Below are 17,815 nucleotides of genomic sequence, written 5' to 3'. Positions count from 1 at the left end.
GCCAACACATAACACACCACATTATCATTTATGGAAAAACAAAAATACAAATGCCTAATATATCTCAAAATACTGTATTATTTTGGTAAGTACTTTATTAGTATTTTGTATTGGTAAAGTAAAAACATTTACAACTAGACCATGATGTGGTGTCCTCTTTATGTCAAAGATATGAGATGTCAAATTTGCAAAGAATCTTTTATCAAGCCCTCCCCACCCCATTGAATAATTTTTCCACCCCATCTCACCCATTAGACACTCTCTATAAATAGCTCTCCAACTGAACAAAGCTCTTCACCTCTCTCTCTCTCTCTCTCTCTCTCTCTCTCTCTCTGTATATCCAACTTTTGTTTTTCCAATGGCCACTGTTGAGGTAACTAGCTAGTACTAGTTTGATTGTTTCCATTATAAATATAAGCTTTAATTTTCACTGTATTTCTTGTTCTACTTTTCAAGGAATAAACCAAATGGATGTGATCAAATTGGGTTTTTCCTATTAGTTTTGATCACATCGATTGGGTCTTCCAATTTCCTCTGTTTCTTTCTTTATCTGTATATATATATATATATATATATATATATATATATCAGTATCTTGTTTAGTTGTTGTATTCATCCATAACAATAAAATGTTTCCTCCATTATTGTTGGTCTATCAAGTTCCATACAAAACACATGATTAACCGATCGGTTGAGCTAGACAGTGATTGATCGTAAAACCAGCCTATCGTTTAAGCGCGATCGATGACATCGGTTTTTTCATTTTTCGGAAAATGTTAACGGTGGAAGAATTAATATTTCAGCACTTCCAAATGAACATGGAATTTCTAGCCATATATTATACTTACTTTTGGTCGGCATACTGTATAACATACTTGGTATAGAAGTGGTTGGACAAAACAGTAGTTTTGATTCTAATTTTTTTGGCCCTTTACAGTTAAATCTGTGCAGAATCAGTCTGTCATTTTTATTACCTTTTCTTTGTCTTTTTTTTTTTTTTTCGTTTTTGCAAATTCATGATTGTCCAAACTCCATATTAATCAGATATCACTCTTAAAAGTAAAGATTAAGGTGTGAGATTTGTCTGAATCTGATATATATACTTTTCTATCAGACACTTCTCATACATTTGTCTTTGTGTCTGTAGGCTGTATATATATTTTTGAATTAGAGTATAAAATGACACTCTTATGTTATTTAAATGACCATTTTATCCAAACAGATAAATAGAAACTTAAATAGTGCTCTCTCTTTTGGATGAATCCAATTACCATTCAACTAGAGGTTGATGGTTCCAACTTTCGACTCCTAAAGGCTCACTCGACCAGACGCTTATGTTCAAGTCCATAAAATGAAAACTTTTCATTACAAGCTGTCGAAAGTTCACTCCCATCACCAGTGAAATATCTTTAGGGCCACAGATGCTGGTCAGGATACACGGTTATTAGAAAATCAAAATATTACTTACTCGTACAAAGCTCAGAAAAACTTGACTCGTTTTTCTTTCCAATTTTGTATAACTTCCTAATTAATCATTAGTTTTGCTAAAGATCAAAGACTGACCATTTCTCGCAGGTTTCACCTGTTCCCACCTCATGGCCAGAAAATGTCACAACTGAGGTGGTGACCAAGCCCTTGGAGGAGACACAGCCAGAAGAGTCAGTAGCCGTGGTTGCACCACCACCACCTGCTCCGGAGGAGCCAGTGACTGAACAACCAAAGGAGGTAGAAGCCGAAGCAGAACAACCACCAGTTGATGCCACAGAGGCCGAAGCTCCTCCGGTCGAGACTAATAAGGAGGAGGAAGTAGTTGATGTGGAAGAGGAACCCAAAGTTGATGTTGAAGAGCCAGCGGTAGTGGTGGAGAAAGCATTAGAAGAGGAGGTTCTAGAGGTGAAGGCAGAGGCTGTTGTTGGAGAAGAAACTACCAAAAAACCCGTCGATGCACCGGAAGCCCCGGCCGAGGAACCGGCAGAAGAGAAACCAAATGAAGCAGTGGAGGTGGAAGCTAAAGAAGAAGTTCTCGTTGAGAAGAGTGAAGAATATAGTCACAATGTCTGAAGTGGGACTACAGAAGAAGTTAGTACTGCGAGAAAGTATTTTGCGAAACAGTTATATAGACCTTCCATCTCACCAAAAACATGTGGGTGTGAGCCTTGGGGGAGGACCAACATGTTTCGTGAGAGGATGGCCAGATATCCGTTTCGTGTAGTACGTAATACTTTCCCAGTGGAATGGTGCGTGGTTTCACTAGCTAGGATTGTATGTCGGTTTTAAGTTTTTAATCTCGTTTAGTTTATTTGGATTATCATTGTTGTTGTTGCTATATATTATGATTGGTATTGGTATGATTATTAGGGTAATGTTGTTTATGGATGGGGATGGGGTTGGGGATGGGGTTGGGGATGGGGTTGGGAAGCAAGCAAGCACAATGTTGTACTTTTGATTTCCAATGAATAAATACTCCTAGTAGTATATTTTGTTAATTCATTTCACCCACATCTCTCACATATATATCCTTGAGGAAATTAAATGCTTCTACTTGGTGTTAAACTTTTCTGCTTTCATTCTTTCCCATGCTTATCTCAGTATTTGTCATTATACATCAGTAGCTAGCTAGCTAGCTAGACGCTGCTTTAGAATTTAGACAACTGCTGACTTCCATGATCCAGCCCCGCCATACTTAATTTCATCACTTTTGTCATTCATCATGTTTATCGGGACAGTTAAGATGCTCGTATAACAAGAATATAGATGGTGCAAACTCAAAGGAATGGCGCATAATTAAGGGACTGACACTCCATTTGTTTCAGGCAACAAACAGTTTATGGAAAATATTTTTCTCAGAAAATGCTTTCGTGAAAATGACTTGTTTTCCCGTGTTTGGTCGGGAGAATATTATTTATTATTTTGTAGACATGAAAAATCACTACTATGATAAAAATGACCAATAGTTTGTTTTAAATAGAAGTGAACAAATGTTTGTGATTCAATCAAACTCAAACCAAAGTCTTGAATCCCCAAAATAGCTAGACGATTGAACTGAAAAAACAGCGATTTGCTCACGTCAAAGCAAGCCTCTCAATTTCATCAGAAGAGTCCATCGTTGAACAAAATTCCGTCCAATATACTCTCTAAACCCACAAACAAATTATTAAACAGGGTAAACATACATACAGAGATTATTAGAATCCAAAATCTTTAAACGAACGGGGTCGTGCTCCAAAAAAATGAAGTGATTGCATGTACTATAATCAAATTACTCAACATTACAATTTTGACTAAAACTCTAAACCTGCTTTTCCTTGATTTTAATTGCCAAATTTGCCATCAGCTTTGTTCGAACTCTTTTTTTCTTACGGCGAATTCGTATGTATGTATATTTGTGTTTATATCTGTAAGAACGGAACGGTAGCATCAAAATTTGAGAGCATGCAACCACTAAAATCAAAACCCATTTGATATGGTATATATCAACTTAAGAAATAGCTTTCATAATGAGAAAAAAATTTGCAAAAAAAAGATAATTAATTCTTAGCCTCAACAGGATTTGGCCCCCGACGTCTCAATAAAGCATGTATATTGGTATGAGGGGTCGGTGCTTATTCTAGTTATTTCAGCTTTGTGTTGCTCTTATGATTCTTTGTACACCATTTAACTCTTTGTTTTGAGAAGTACTTGTATTTACTATTTACAACAGAACCCATGTGTTGAAAATTAGCATATGAGAACATATAATATATGTAGGAGTATGGTGATTACTAAGATTTGACATTGTGATGCATATATCTGCTATTATGTGGTCTATCTTGGGGGGGGGGGGGGGTGGGGGGAATTCCTAGTCTATATGGCCTTGTATAAGCATTGATGAAACTTGCAAGCTAGTACGTATTTCCCAATTGAATTACACGATTGCACCTTTATTACCAAAAACAATTACCCAATTTAAAGTTGGGCATTGAAAGGTAGTAATTTTTTTTAAATCAGAGGGCATTGAATTTACAATTTTACATATAATCTGTAAATGACTCATCTAGAACTAGACATAATGGCTTCACTAATGTCTTTGGTAATTAAGGTGGAATATACTTTTTTTGAATTAGATGGCATTGAATTTACATACAACCTGGAAATGACTCATCCAGAGTTAGTCCTATGCATGTGGGCCAACACATAACACACCACACTATCATTTATGGAAAAACAAAAATACAAATGCCTAATATTTCTCAAAATACTTTATTATTTTGGTAAGTACTTTATTACTAGTATTTTGTTTTGGTAAAGTAAAAACATTTACAACTAGACCATGATGTGGTGTGCTCTTTATGTCAGAGATATGAGATGTCAAATTCGCAAAGAATCTTTTTATCAAGCCCTCCCCACCCCCATTGAATAATGTTTCCACCCCATCTCACCCATTAGACTCTCTCTATAAATAGCTCTACCAATTGAACAAAGCTCTTCACCTCACTCACTCACAATTCCTGATTCCCCTCTCTCTCTCTCTCTCTCTCTCTCTCTCTCTCTCTCTCTCTCTCTCTCCAATTTTTGATCCCTTTGTTTTTGCAATGGCCATTGTTGAGGTAACTAGCTAGTACTAGTTTGATTGTTTCCATTATAAATATAAGCTTTAATTTTCACTGTATTTCTTGTCCTACTTTCAAGGAATAAACCAAATGGATGTGATCAGATTGGTTTTTCCTATTAGTTTTGTGCAGGTCTTCCAATTTCCTCTGTTTCTTTCTTTATCTTTATATTAGCAGATTGTTTAGTTGTTGTATTCATTCATAACATAAATGTTTCCTCCACTATTCTTGGTCTATCAAGTTTCATACAAAACAGATGATTAACCGATTGAGCTGGACAACGATTGATAGCAAATTCAAAAAAACCAGCCTATCGTTTAAGCTCAATCGATGACATCGGTTTTTCTTTTCGTTTTTCGGGAAAATGTTGATGGTGGTCGAGTCCATATTTCAGCACTTCCAAATGACATGGAATTTCTAACCATATGATATACTTACTTTTGATCGGCCTACTGTATAATATACTTGGTATAGAAGTGGTTGGACATAACAGTAGTTTTGGGACCTGGAGACCCTGCCAAGCAGGGGTGCTTGGCAGGGGTGCCGAGCACATCTCAGCCGTCCAAAAGTGTTTTGGACGGCCGAGATGTAAAGGTACCGAACGGATTTTAAAAAAAAAAAAGGAAAAGGAAAAAGATGTTTCAATCCGGGCCGTTGATTCCGAGATGAACGGCCGGATTGGCCGCTCTGCAGGGTCCCCGGGTCCGTAGTTTTGTACATGTTTTTTTACAATTAAAGCTGTGCAGAAATCAGTCTGTCATTTTTATTAACTTTTCTTTGCCTTTTTTTATTTCTTTTCGTTTTTGCAAATTCATGATTGTTCAAACTCCATATTTATCTGATATCACTCTCAAAAGTAAAGATTAAAGTGTGAGATATGTTTGAATCTGATATATATTTTCTATCAGACACTTCTCATACATTCGTCATTGTATCTTTAGTCCGTATATATTTTTTGCGCTATAGTACGCTATAGTATGAAACAGGACACTCTTAGTGTTATTTTTTTTGGATGAATCCAATTACCATTCAACTAGAAGTTTGATGGTTCCAACTTTCGACTCCTAAAGGCTCACTCAACCAGACACTTCTGTCCAAGTCCCTAAAATGAAAACTTTTCATTATAAGTTGTCGAAAGTTCAACTCCCATCACCGGTGAAAAAATTTTGGGGCCACTGATGCTGGTCAGGATACACGATTATTAGAAAATGCTGGTCAGGATACACGATTATTAGAAAATCAAAGTATTAACTCACACAAAGCTCAGAAAAACTTGACTCGTTTTTCTTTCCAATTTTGTATTATTTACTAATTAATCATTAGCTTTGCTAAAGATCAAAGACTGGATTTCTCGCAGGTTTCACCTGCTGCCACCACATTGCCAGAAAATGTCACAACTGAGGTGGTGACCAAGCCCTTGGAGGAGACACAACCAGAAGAGTCAGTAGCCGTGGTTGCACCACCACCACCTGCTCCGGAGGAGCCAGTGACTGAACAACCAAAGGAGGTAGAAGCCGAAGCAGAACAACCACTAGCTTCTGCCACAGAGGCCGAAGCTCCTCCAGTCGAAAATAATAAGGAGGAGGAAGTGGTTGATGTGGAAGAGGAACCCAAAGTTGATGTTGAAGAGCCAGTGGTAGTGGTGGAGAAAGCACTAGAAGAGGAGGTTCTAGAGGTGAAGGCAGAGGCTGTTGTTGGAGAAGAAACTACCGAAAAAGCCGTCGATGCACTGGAAGCCCCGGCTGAGGAACCGGCCGTGGCTGCAGAAGAGAAACCTAATGAAGCAGTGGAGGTGGAGGTGGAAGCTAAAGAAGAAGGTGAATAGAGTCACAATGTCTGAGGTGGATGGCTAGATATCCGTTTCGTGTAGTAATACTTTCCCAGTGGAATGGTGCGTGGTTTCACTAGCTAGGATTGTATGTCGGTTTTAAGTTTTTAATCTCGTTTAGTTTATTTGGATTATCATTGTTGTTGTTGCTATATATTATGATTGGTATTGGTATGATGATTAGGGTAATGTTGTTTATAGATGGGGATGGGGTTGGGGTTGGGGTTGGGGTTGGGGTTGGGGAGCAAGCAAGCACAATGTTGTACTTTTGATTTCCAATGAATAAATACTCCTAGTAGTATATTTTGTTAATTCATTTCACCCACATCTCTTACATCCTTGAGGAAATGCTTCTACTTGGTGTTAACTTTTCTGCTTTCATTCTTTCCCATGCTTATCTCAGTATTTGTCATTAAACATCAGTAGCTAGCTAGACGCTGCTTTAGAATTTAGACAACTGCCAACTTCCATGGTCCAGCCCGTTACTTTCTTCACTTTTGTCATTCATCCCGTTTATCGGGACAGTTAAGATACTCGTATAACAAGAACGTCAATGGTGAAAACTCGAAGGAATGGCGCAAAAGGGACGGACACTCTGGTTGTTTCGGGCAAAAAACGGTTTATCAGAATATGTTTTCTTGAAAATGATGTCTTTGTTCCAGTGTTTGGTGTAACGGTAAAATGTTTTCAGAAAAATATTATCAATTGTTTTGTAGACACGAAAAATCAACACTATGATAAAATGACCAATATTTTGTTTTAAATAGAAGTGAACAAAAGTTTGTGGCTTTTATGTAACTGAAATCCAGAGCCACACACACAATTCCTAGTCTCCCCCCTCCTCTCCCCCCCCCCCCCCCCAATTCAATCAAACTCAAACCAAAGTCTTGAATACCCAAAATAGCTAGACGATTGTACTAAAAAAACAGCAACTTGCTCACGTCAAAGCAAGCCTCACAATTTCATCAGAAGAGTCCAACATTGAAACAAAATTGTGACCAATATACTCTGTAAACCCACGAACAAATCTATAAAAAGGGTAAACATACATACATAGATGTAGATATTCAGCGATGCATGAATACATACATACATGAACGATACGTACAAAGAGAGAGTGAGCGAGTTTGGCTGAGAGAATATGTTTAGTCGAGATTCAAGAGGTACCTGGTCTATGGTTTGAAAAGGCACGATACTGACGGAAGGTGTCATCCCCCTGTAAAATCTTGAAATCATTTTCCAGCTGAATTGGTTCATTTTTTGTTAGACTTTGAAATATGTTTTCCTCAGTTTTTCTTTTCTTTGTTGGATTGAAGAAAATGTTTTCCGCCCGAAACAAACGGAGCATAATCCCAATCCCATGTAGACTTCTTCGTGAGCCATACACAATTACATACTCCTAGAAAAACACTTCAATGGTACAAAATGGACTGAATCTCAATCTCATATCAGCTTCTACATGAGCCCTACACTATTGCGTAGAAAGACACAAATAATAGTGCAAAAAGGACTACACGATTGTACAGAAACACACTTACAATGGTGCAAATGGACTAAATTTCAATCACCTATTGACTTCTTTATGGGCCATACACATAATTGTATAGAAAGACGCTTAGCAAAGACGAGACTGCTGCTTAGAGAAGCTCCCTGATAGGTTCTTCACATTATGTAGGTAATTCGTCTAAGACTTTAACGAAAAAGTTTCGCCTTCCAGAAAGGAAAATCTTCGAGGGATAATTTCATCAAACTTCATACAGCAACAAAGGATAGATGGACAAATAGGGGCCCATCAAAGCAGGGGAACTTTTCCCCCTCCTCAGCTTTTCTATTTAAACTATACCCAACAAACAGTCAAGGAGGAAAAGAGATGAGAAATTACAAATATCATATGAGAAACAAGATACTGACAGCAAATTCTTACATATTACAATAAATAACAACACAGCTGACACTAGCCTATACTTTGTACACAAGCTGCATACAAATGTTTTATGTGCAACCATCAGTTTACCCTTTTATCTTCTTTTTTTTAAATCTTTTTTGTCCAAAAATTGTTGATCTTGTCCATACTTTACCAAGTACCAAAGCTGCAGCCAACATGTTCCTGGGTTATAACACGAAGACGATCTTCCATAACCACCATAGATGGATATGGTGGGAAACAAAGTCGATAAAAGCACGTGTGAGACGAAGGGAGGCGATTATAGGACTCGGCAGATCTGTATATGTGTAGTCGAGAAGCCAAACCACCAAAACCCTCTATCGGTAGGTATTTAACTGAAGTCCAGAAAAAGAGGAGGACCTTTTTCTGCTCTGCTGACATTTCCTCGACAATCTGCAAGATTTATTTAAGGTTAATATGATCCTATGATGGATGTATTATCAAACATGGAATTGGATCCCATAAGTCATACATAGTTCACCCAGGAGGCTTTGGGCATGACAAAATGAACTGATGTCAACGTAAGCTTCTCAAACTGTTAACCAGAGATCAGACGTAATCTGAGCTTTTGTTTACTTTTCAAAACTATATTCCAAAATCAAAGCATGCAGAAAAGGGAGTTGACCTTGTACTTAACCGACATTGACTATGAATAGTCATATTTTGAAATTCTAACCTTTTCACAGTTCAAAAACATTGCATATTCAGCTATTGCTGTCTATTTTTAATCCCTTCAAGGAGTATTACCAGCTAAGACCCTAAACGGACAATTATTTAGAACTTCAGGCCATCATAAAGTCAACGTAGCCTACGTAGGTAGCATCATTTTGCAATCATTAACGTCCTTCATCAGTCGGTATTTGAACACATCGATAAGGTTGCTCACGTAGTCGTCCTATGTCACAGTCCATGGTGTGCATGTGATGCTACACTGTTGTAATGAAAGATAAAAAAGCAATCAATTCAAACAAAAGCTAGACAACTCTAACCTTTCCAAGCAGCAAGCAGTGTTCTAAAAGTCGGTGCCTAGGCGCTAGGTGGTGATCCGCTAGGCGACGGCTGGGCAGGATTAGGTGGGATTAAAAGGAGAATTAGGCAGCTAGGCAGGATTAATTGGAGAATTAGGCGGCTAGGCATGATTAATTGTGAGTTAAATATGTAATTTTGCAAATCAAAGGGGTTAATGTTGTAGTAATATACTATAGGGGTTGTAGTGTAGTTTAGATCTAATATATACGTCTACAATACCATATAAATGACGTATATCTAAACCTAAATCGTTATTAATGTATGCATCTACACTATACAGAATAAAGTAAATTTATGTGTACAAGACTCTGTTTCTTGTGAAATTATATGGATGTTGTTTAATGTATTGTTCAACTTGGATAAGCCTACTTACTCAGAAGAATAGTTTTAAAAAATTAGAAAGAAAGAAAAAAAAAAGAAGAAAAACTGACTAATCTCTAGTTGCCGATTAATTGGCTTGCCTAGCTACTTTTAGAACATTGGCTACAAGTCACTTGGGGCTAAAAACTAAGTACTTATCCGCCTAGGCAATAACATATTTACAAGAAAGGGCCACAGACAAAAGAAACACCAAATGATATAGAATTTGACTTGTGGTACCTCAAATCCCGAATTTCAACTCTAAGGAGGATGACCACATATTGGCCAACACTTCGCAAATATGATGGTCTGAACTAGGGGTGTATAAGATATTAATGCAGTTAAAACAACATTACACAATCAGCGTTCCCTCTGGTGCCAAAGCAAATTATTCATGAAGCAACCATAGCCATGCATTTTTACCCACCAAGGAGGGAAAACAAAAGATATCTATCAACAGAAGAATCCAAGTTTGCACTTTCTGAATACTTCGGGACGGGGGTGAGGGGAACACAAGCGAAAAGAAATCCCATTTGGCTTGAGAGATTTGGTGAGAAATGATGAGGAATGGATGGATAAGAAACCCTCACTTGTTTGTTTTGTGAGAAATGAAGTTATGAAGAGCAATGATACACATAAAAGCCCCATTCCATTTCTCACCAAAAGTGGTGAGCTTTGGTGAGAAACACTAATCATTTCGTTTCTTTTCTCCCCTACATTCCAAATGGACCCTAAATGTGCTTCAAAAGTTAAACATTGCAGATTTAGTAAAACAACCATCGTGCAGGCACATACCTTCCAGAACCAGAGTATCTGTGGATCAGTGTCTTTGTAGCCATTATATTCGGTATGCGCCTTCCAGTCCTCAACTGAAATAGGACTTTCACTCCCATGCAGCATCCAATCCAGATCTTCTAGCACTAAACTTTGGAAAAATAATTTCCGGAGCCTCACGTTGCAAAGAATATCAGAAAACCCTTGAGCAAAAAGGGCTACCTGATCAAGAATCGATGTTACAAATCGATGCTGAATCAGAAGAGAAACATACTCGTACCTATTTTGGCTATTTACAGCAAGGGTTCTCCCACCAGGGCAAAGCTCCACAATTTTCCTGCTTCCTAACTCTTCGACTTCTTGAACAAATGTCAGTCCCAGGGCATCAGAATCTACCATCTCAGCATCCATCTCCAAAAGCTTCTTGCAACTATTGTACAAGCATGGATCTGCATCATGAATGTCTTCCAAAGAAACTGACTCTCCAGCCAATTGCAAAAAGAACACACGATCGAAGACGATGCCAACTTGCACCTTATGCATCAAGGCTAGGGCAATTACCCTGCCAGAGAACCTAAAATATTCGAGGTGCATGGGATCTACCTTGGATGCTGCAAAAGAACACAATGTATTACGTGTAGAACAGTGGGTGCAACCATGCAAGTTTTTGAACAGAGAGAGAATCCCTAAATTGATAACACTTGTGTTGAATGTGCATAACTTGCATTTTCTCTAACATAATTTAGGAGCAACTTTTACCTTTAGATGATAAAAACTGCATATACTGAATGAAAACATATCCTTGTTACTTAAAGAAGCAAGAAAGTAAGTACAAGCTTAGGAAGGCTAATTTAAGACATGGTGCTTGTAGTTGCGTAATAAGGCCGGGACAGGAGGGTTTTTGCAAAGGTCCTAGTGTTGTCAACGAGAAAACGAAGGTACAAACATCTCAAACCAAACCAAGCCTTAAGTCCCAATCAATAAAAACTATTTTTAGGTTTCAATAGAGTTCAAATTATCTTTTTTTTCCACAAAACAAACCAAATAACTGAAAAGGAAGTCAAATACAAAATTCACGGGTTCCTCCTCTTTTCTCTCCTACCAAAGGAGCCATTGGTTGCCACTGCAAAGATTAGAGCAGCCAAGCAAGGTGGAAATGATAACAGCTTACCTAACTTCAGATGTTGTGCTCAGATGGATAGGGTAGTTCCAGACTGGGGCCGTAGAATTACAGTCATACGCACTTGAACCAATGGTACTAATAAAATCAAATGGAAACTAATAAAATCCATGTTACATCCTGAAAATACACACTCGAGAACCAATGATAATGGTGCAACTTGATGCTGAACAGCTAGAGGGAGATAGCTGCATATTTGGAAATTAACAGAGGTCAGTGTCAATTCTTGCTTAGTTGGAAACTAACAAAATCCGAAGTAAACCTTACTTCTTTTTTCCCCTTCTCGGCATATTTAACATGGGGCTCGTAGCTAGGTGAGTGAAGGCTTAGAAGAGAAGCTCTTCTCTATGGAGTTTATTAGGGTTTCATCATTCTTTTATCTTGATTTTCCTCCCTTTCTTTGTTTTCAATGGGGAAAAAAATAGGTTAAGAGAAGCCCATCTACCAAATAGCTCTCGAGGTATTCCATGAAGCGTACTACCAACATGAGGAAACCTTGGGGGTCTCACTCTGTAGAGTAATCTTGAACTTGAACTTGTCTAGAACTAGAATATGCCCCAAACTTGAACTTGTCTAGACTATACCCTTAATGTCGAAAAAATACTTGTCAAGACAAGAGAGTAGATAATACACTTCAATGCACGCCCTCACAATAGAATTTGGTTATCTGCTACTTTTCATATCATCAAGGACAAAAGATGAACAAACCACCCACAATAATGCTAGTTTTCTTTTTTCTCTTCCATTTTAGATCAAAGGTAGAATATATACATACAAGCATACCTACAAACATATGTCTGTATGTATGAAACATCGCAGATGCAAACTGTATACAGAAATAGGCCATAAACCATTAGCTGTATACACCGCCATGTGAACATAAGCTCTACAAAATCCAAAAATTGCTCAAGAGAGGGATTCCTTCCCTGGACTCCCAATTCAAAAGGACTAGCAAAAATGCTCCTTAAACATCTACATAGGAGTATGTAGGAATGACAATGGGTCGGTTCAGCCCAGGTTTTTGACAAGACCGATCTGAAACCCAAATTTTGCAACTACTACCAAACCCGACAGGTTTCTTTTCTCCTAGACCGTAACCAACGGAAATTGGATAGGTTCAGTTTTTCCCGTACCTAGTGCAGGCTATTTGAATCCCCGTGAACTACTGAACTTAACCCTCGGTGCATCATGTGTTGGTGTATACACATACAAGGGCATTTATGCACATATATAACACGGTTTTTGTTCGGGTTTGCATAAAACTGAATCAGTACAGTAACCACTGAATTTTTCAAATTAAAAAACCAAAACTGAATCCACGGTCAAAAGATCTAGTAAAAATTGCCATGATCGATGCGGATAGTTTCAGGGATCCATCGGTTTCGGGTGAGATTTGTCATTCCTACGCATGGCACTCACCATACCATTAAAAAGACATCGACTATGAACAATGGAGAAGATGTAAATGCTGACTCCCAATTTTCCTTAAACATCCAACGCCTATTTTGGCATTTCAAAAAGTTGGGAGCAAAGTGCAGAATGTCGCAATTGAGGAATGTACTCTTGGTCATTAGCTCTCTACCTGGATCACGTGATCACACTTTTGCACAACCATTTGTATTGGGCTGCACACCGCATGAAAAAGAACAACATTTCGAGGGGCATGAGTCCCCACAATGGCCTTCCAAGGAACTAAAGGCTTATGATCCCTACAAAGACCCAAGTAGAACACGGAATAACCAGTAAGCATCCAAACCCCAATTCACCAGATGCTCTCCTTGCTCAAACTAGGCAAACCATAGAGCCCATCCAAAAGGTCCACCAACTATCCCGTCCCTCAATCCTAGGCTTCGTTCCAAAGACAAATATACAACACTATTATTCCCCCTAAACGGAGTCCTCCAACGTAGCCTCCCCACCAATGGTCAATCTGTGAATATCTTAGACCATATTCCCATCAAAGGCCACACTTGTGACAAAAATCTTGGTCGGAATTGCCACAAAGCTCAAAGAATACCCACCCCCCTCCCGCCCTTCCGAATTTCTGTCCATTTGGCTGCCCCATAAGACAAAGAGACTTCTAGTGGGGTCCAATCTACCACCTTCCACATACTTAAACTTTCCCTACTTCCTAACATTCTAGTATGCATTTTACTTTTGGTGGTTCATCTCCAGTCTCTAACTCCAAGGGTTTACTTTGTTACTCATAATCTCTAACTAACTATAGATCTTCAACTACCAACCAGATGTGTTACATCATCCTAGGTTTTTTACAATGCTCTCATCAGTGATTTTAAAAGCGCATGAAGCACGCGCTATAGCGCGAGGCACAGCGCAGTGCAAGGTTTGCGCTTCGGAACTGTGGGCTATAGCGCAGAACACAAAGGCGCAAGAAAGGCGCTGAGGCACGCGCCTTTTGCTCTGAGGTAAAAATTGATCTCACGTTCGCGCTGTACTGAATAATTTCTTCCTTTAAATCGATGGGAGCCCTATTCAATCGACAAACCAGATCGAGCAGCAGCCTCTTCAACGATTCAGAGTCTCAGACGAGCAGCAGCAGCAGCAGCAGCTGCTTCTTCTTCTCCGGTCTCCCTCTCCCTCTCTGATCGTCTACTCTAGTCTCCAGGTAACAGTTACTACTTCTTCTTCCTCCTCCTCCTCCTCCTCTCACCATCCCATGTCTGCTGCTTCTTCTCTTCTTTTTCTTCCTTCTCTTCCTCCTCTCACCTTCTCCTTCCTCCTTTTCTTTCTATTTTCACCGACTGTCCAGGACGGCAGGACCCCCCTTTTCTTTTTTCTTTTTTCTTTTTTTTCCGGTCACAACCCCCCTTTTCTTTTTCTTTTTCTTTTTTTTTCAAGTAAGAGGACCCCCCCTTTCTTTTTTTCTTTTTCCAGTCACGCTCACCTGCTTCTTCTTTTTTGTTTTGTTTCCAGCTCTATTTAAAGTATTTGTGCAATTTGTTGTATTTATTTGTACTTGTTATTTGTAGATGACATCTGAAAATTCTAATAAAAAGGACTCTGGTTGGAAGTATTGCAAAAAGGTTGATCCACACAATAACCATTGACATGTTATGTTTTATGACATTTGAAAGTTTTACAAGTGTCTGTTTGTGTTGAAAACTTGTTCTAATAAAATTTGCCTCATTGCGAAGATTTTTTTTTTTTTTTGCGCTTCACATCAATAAAGCACGCGCCGCGCGCTAAAGCCCCAGAGGACCGGTGCGCCTTTCGCCATTTAAAACACTAGCTCTCATCATTTCCAATCTTCGAATAACCTAAACCAGTTTATCTTAAACATGTGATCGCCTATGCTTTGTAAGCCAAAAAATATGCCCTATCACATAAAGCATGCACCTTTTCTAGAGACATAACATCCAACATAAAGCTCCATTGAACATATTATCACAACATCTGTATGCTCAGCTAAACAGAATAGAATGTCGCACTCATCATTTTCAGAAAATTATAGCGTTGCTCATTCATTATTGATAAAAAGTCGTAAAATCTGTGCTTGTATCATGGTCCAGTAACAAGAGAACAAATCAACGCAACATGGGGTATCATGACCATTTTTTAACACTCTCCAGAATAATACTTTAGAACAAGCAAGGTTTTATATGTAATATAATATAAATATGTTATAAAGAAAGCATGGATTATTCACAGCAAACACATACCAGGATTGGGGAAAAATCTTCTCCGATCATTTGGGCAAGCTGCGAAAAGGGCATTCTGTGGATTGAATATTGCTTGGCATACCAAGAAAAACCACTCTCGCAATACACCAGGCCCTGTAGCTTCTTCGTTTTTGAACTCCATGAATAAACCACTACGTAACGTCTCAGGGTCTGCATGTGCAATGTACTCAAATGATTCTGTCAACAGTTGTGACCTATCAATCAGCATCTCATGAAGCTCGTCGTACTCATCCTTCACTTCGGGAAGCATCATCAAAGCTAAATGCCTCCTAGATTCAAAATCTGTCACATCCTTGTGCTGAAGAAGCCATTCGTGATCCTCAGTTCTCTTGGCATATCTAACAATGAGATAACACATGGAAACTTTTCTATGCCTCAAATTTGTCCAGAACTGTTCTTTCGTATCTTCATAAAGTTCCGAGATACTATTCAATTCCTTCAAAATAGCAAGACACTGGCACCATCTTTGACCAATGGATTCAACTTCCCCTTTCTCTTTCATAACCAAGAACTCCTCCATTTTCACCAGACACGTTTCCACTTTTCCAAATAAGTCTGTAAAAATAGCATGAAGAAACTTACTCTCTTCACCGTAACAGGGAAGGCTATAGTCACCTTCACCAGGACTCAATACTGAATGCCGAAAACCCACCTGCTCCTTAATTGCAGTACGCAGGGGGGCCAAGAATGCTGTGAAATCACGGACATCACTCGCCAATGGCCCCGAACTCGTTGATGATTCCATACTTGACACCAGATCCTTAGACAACTTAGCTGCAAGCTCTAAAACAAACGGGTAAATCTCTTGCACAACAATCAATGCCTCCTCCTCACTGCTCTTACCGTTATTCGACCCCCGACCAATCCCAATGCATTCCACCATTGACCCAAGACTACTCCTACACAAGGAATACAAAGGATCATTATCCGCAGCTCTACCAAGTAACTTACAAAACTCCAACACCACAGGTGCACAGAGCGAGTGTACATTTTTCGGCAACCCATTCTCACTCGAATCGACAAACTGCCGAATCAATTCCTCAGCACAGTCCTTATTACCCTCGTACGGCGACATATACAGCATAACCAGCACAGCCGGCACGCTCGCAGACAAAAACACCTGGAAATGCTTGACAGCCTTTTCGCTGTCGTTCCTAGGCGTCATGTTTAAAAACTCCGTTATCCTAGACTTGACCTGCTCTACAGAAAGCAAGCCTTGACCCTTACACAGCCGGCAAATTAACGAAACGGTTTCGTCGATTACCTGCCAAGCTTGCGGGTGATGAGTGCTACGCATTCGCCCAACCAATTGGAGTTCGGCATCGTTCTGGACCGAGCACTCGCCCAGGGTTTTCTCCCACTGGAGCTGCTTACCCCGGTAAATCAAACGCTGCTCGATTACCGGTATCCCCGTAACCGATTGAATCCGTTCGTGGATCGACTTGACGGTGTCTTTGGAGTTGGCGTGTAGGACTAGGGTGCCTTCGGAGATCATCCTGACGAAGAATTGGAGTGGCGATTCGGCGTAGGAAACCCTAGGTTCGAAGTGGTGAGGTGGAGTGATGACGTGATTGGCCGATGACGTGGAGTTGACGGCGTAGGGTTCGTCCTTGCGCATCCTGACGGAGATTAGGTCGGACGGGAAGAAGTCTTGGTCGTCGTCGTCGTCGTCGTCGTCGGTGGAGCCATAGTCGTCCAACTTGCGCTTGGAGGAGAGGCGATCGAGGCCTTGTTGTTGTTGGTGTACGCCTTCGATCACGAGAGACATTGAAGGGAGGTGGATTAGGGATGGAGTGAGTCCATCGATGAAAACGGAACCCGAGGTTGAGTCGAGGAGGTGAATTTGAGGACTGAATCTTTAGAGAGAGAGAGAGAGAGAGGAGGAGGAGGAGGAAGAGGAGGAGGAGGGAGGGGAGTGACAGAGACGGCGAAGAGAGAGAGAGAGAGGAACAAATGTTGCGAAGATGAGCTAGAAATAGTCGGGAAAGCTACGCTATGTCAAATTACTAAAATGCACCTGCTGCCGTCTTGAAATTCAACTGTTAAAGAATGCGAATGCATCTAACGTGAATTTAATTTTCTTCACCTTCTACTTAATTAACGTGAACTGTGAAAAGAGAAATATTGGAGTGGTAAGAGATACTATATCGGAGGGCGGTCATCAAAAGTTGAAGTGTGAAAAGAGAAATATTTTTTGTCCATTTTTGGGTATGCGTGTTATTTTAAAATTACATACTATATGTTTTCAATCTACGAAGTTGAAAACTTCATTTAAGAGGAATAATTAAAATTCATACTATTGCATATAAGAAATGTTATATAGTTAAACGGGACAATTCAAGGGACATCCAAAAAAGTACCTAAAAAAATACTTCAAATCTCAATCTCATAGTTTCCGATCAAATTTTT

The 17,815-nt window shown here is 39.4% G+C and overlaps 3 protein-coding genes and 1 long non-coding RNA gene across 4 annotated transcripts; 2 read left to right on the top strand and 2 right to left on the bottom strand.

The window, feature by feature from the left end:
* The first annotated feature begins 310 nt into the window (after positions 1-310).
* On the top strand, positions 311-2,486 carry LOC131312906 (fruit protein pKIWI501-like). Its single transcript, XM_058340923.1, has 2 exons — positions 311-373; positions 1,576-2,486. The coding sequence occupies exons 1-2, from the start codon at positions 359-361 to the stop codon at positions 2,059-2,061; spliced, it is 501 nt and encodes a 166-aa protein (XP_058196906.1). The 5' UTR covers positions 311-358; the 3' UTR covers positions 2,062-2,486.
* Positions 2,487-4,471: 1,985 nt separating this feature from the next.
* LOC131312907 (fruit protein pKIWI501-like) lies at positions 4,472-6,733 on the top strand. Its single transcript, XM_058340924.1, has 2 exons — positions 4,472-4,586; positions 5,947-6,733. Exons 1-2 carry the CDS (start codon positions 4,572-4,574, stop codon positions 6,412-6,414), a joined length of 483 nt encoding a protein of 160 aa, XP_058196907.1. The 5' UTR covers positions 4,472-4,571; the 3' UTR covers positions 6,415-6,733.
* A 1,470-nt stretch (positions 6,734-8,203) lies between these two features.
* LOC131312900 (E3 ubiquitin-protein ligase UPL5-like) lies at positions 8,204-17,353 on the bottom strand. Its single transcript, XM_058340917.1, has 3 exons — positions 15,386-17,353; positions 10,547-11,136; positions 8,204-8,755 (listed from the first exon to the last, which is right to left on the bottom strand). Exons 1-3 carry the CDS (start codon positions 17,172-17,174, stop codon positions 8,492-8,494), a joined length of 2,643 nt encoding a protein of 880 aa, XP_058196900.1. The 5' UTR covers positions 17,175-17,353; the 3' UTR covers positions 8,204-8,491.
* LOC131312901 (uncharacterized) lies at positions 9,395-10,540 on the bottom strand. Its single transcript, XR_009196011.1, has 2 exons — positions 10,103-10,540; positions 9,395-10,060 (listed from the first exon to the last, which is right to left on the bottom strand). It is a non-coding gene; the product is annotated as an uncharacterized LOC131312901 (long non-coding RNA).
* Positions 17,354-17,815: the final 462 nt, after the last annotated feature.

Source organism: Rhododendron vialii, chromosome 13a (assembly GCF_030253575.1).
Source record: "Rhododendron vialii isolate Sample 1 chromosome 13a, ASM3025357v1".
NCBI lineage: Eukaryota > Viridiplantae > Streptophyta > Magnoliopsida > Ericales > Ericaceae > Rhododendron > Rhododendron vialii.
This window is presented reverse-complemented; position numbering and strand designations above follow the sequence as displayed.

Coding starts and splice junctions, on each gene's coding strand:
- LOC131312900 (XM_058340917.1), bottom strand. CDS start 17,174: ATGTCTCTCGTGATCGAAGGCGTACACCAACAACAACAAGGCCTCGAT. Junction 11,137..15,385: donor AAGATTTTTCCCCAATCCTG/GTATGTGTTTGC, acceptor GTTCTTTTGCAG/CATCCAAGGTAGATCCCATG. Junction 8,756..10,546: donor AGATACTCTGGTTCTGGAAG/GTATGTGCCTGC, acceptor TAAATCTTGCAG/ATTGTCGAGGAAATGTCAGC.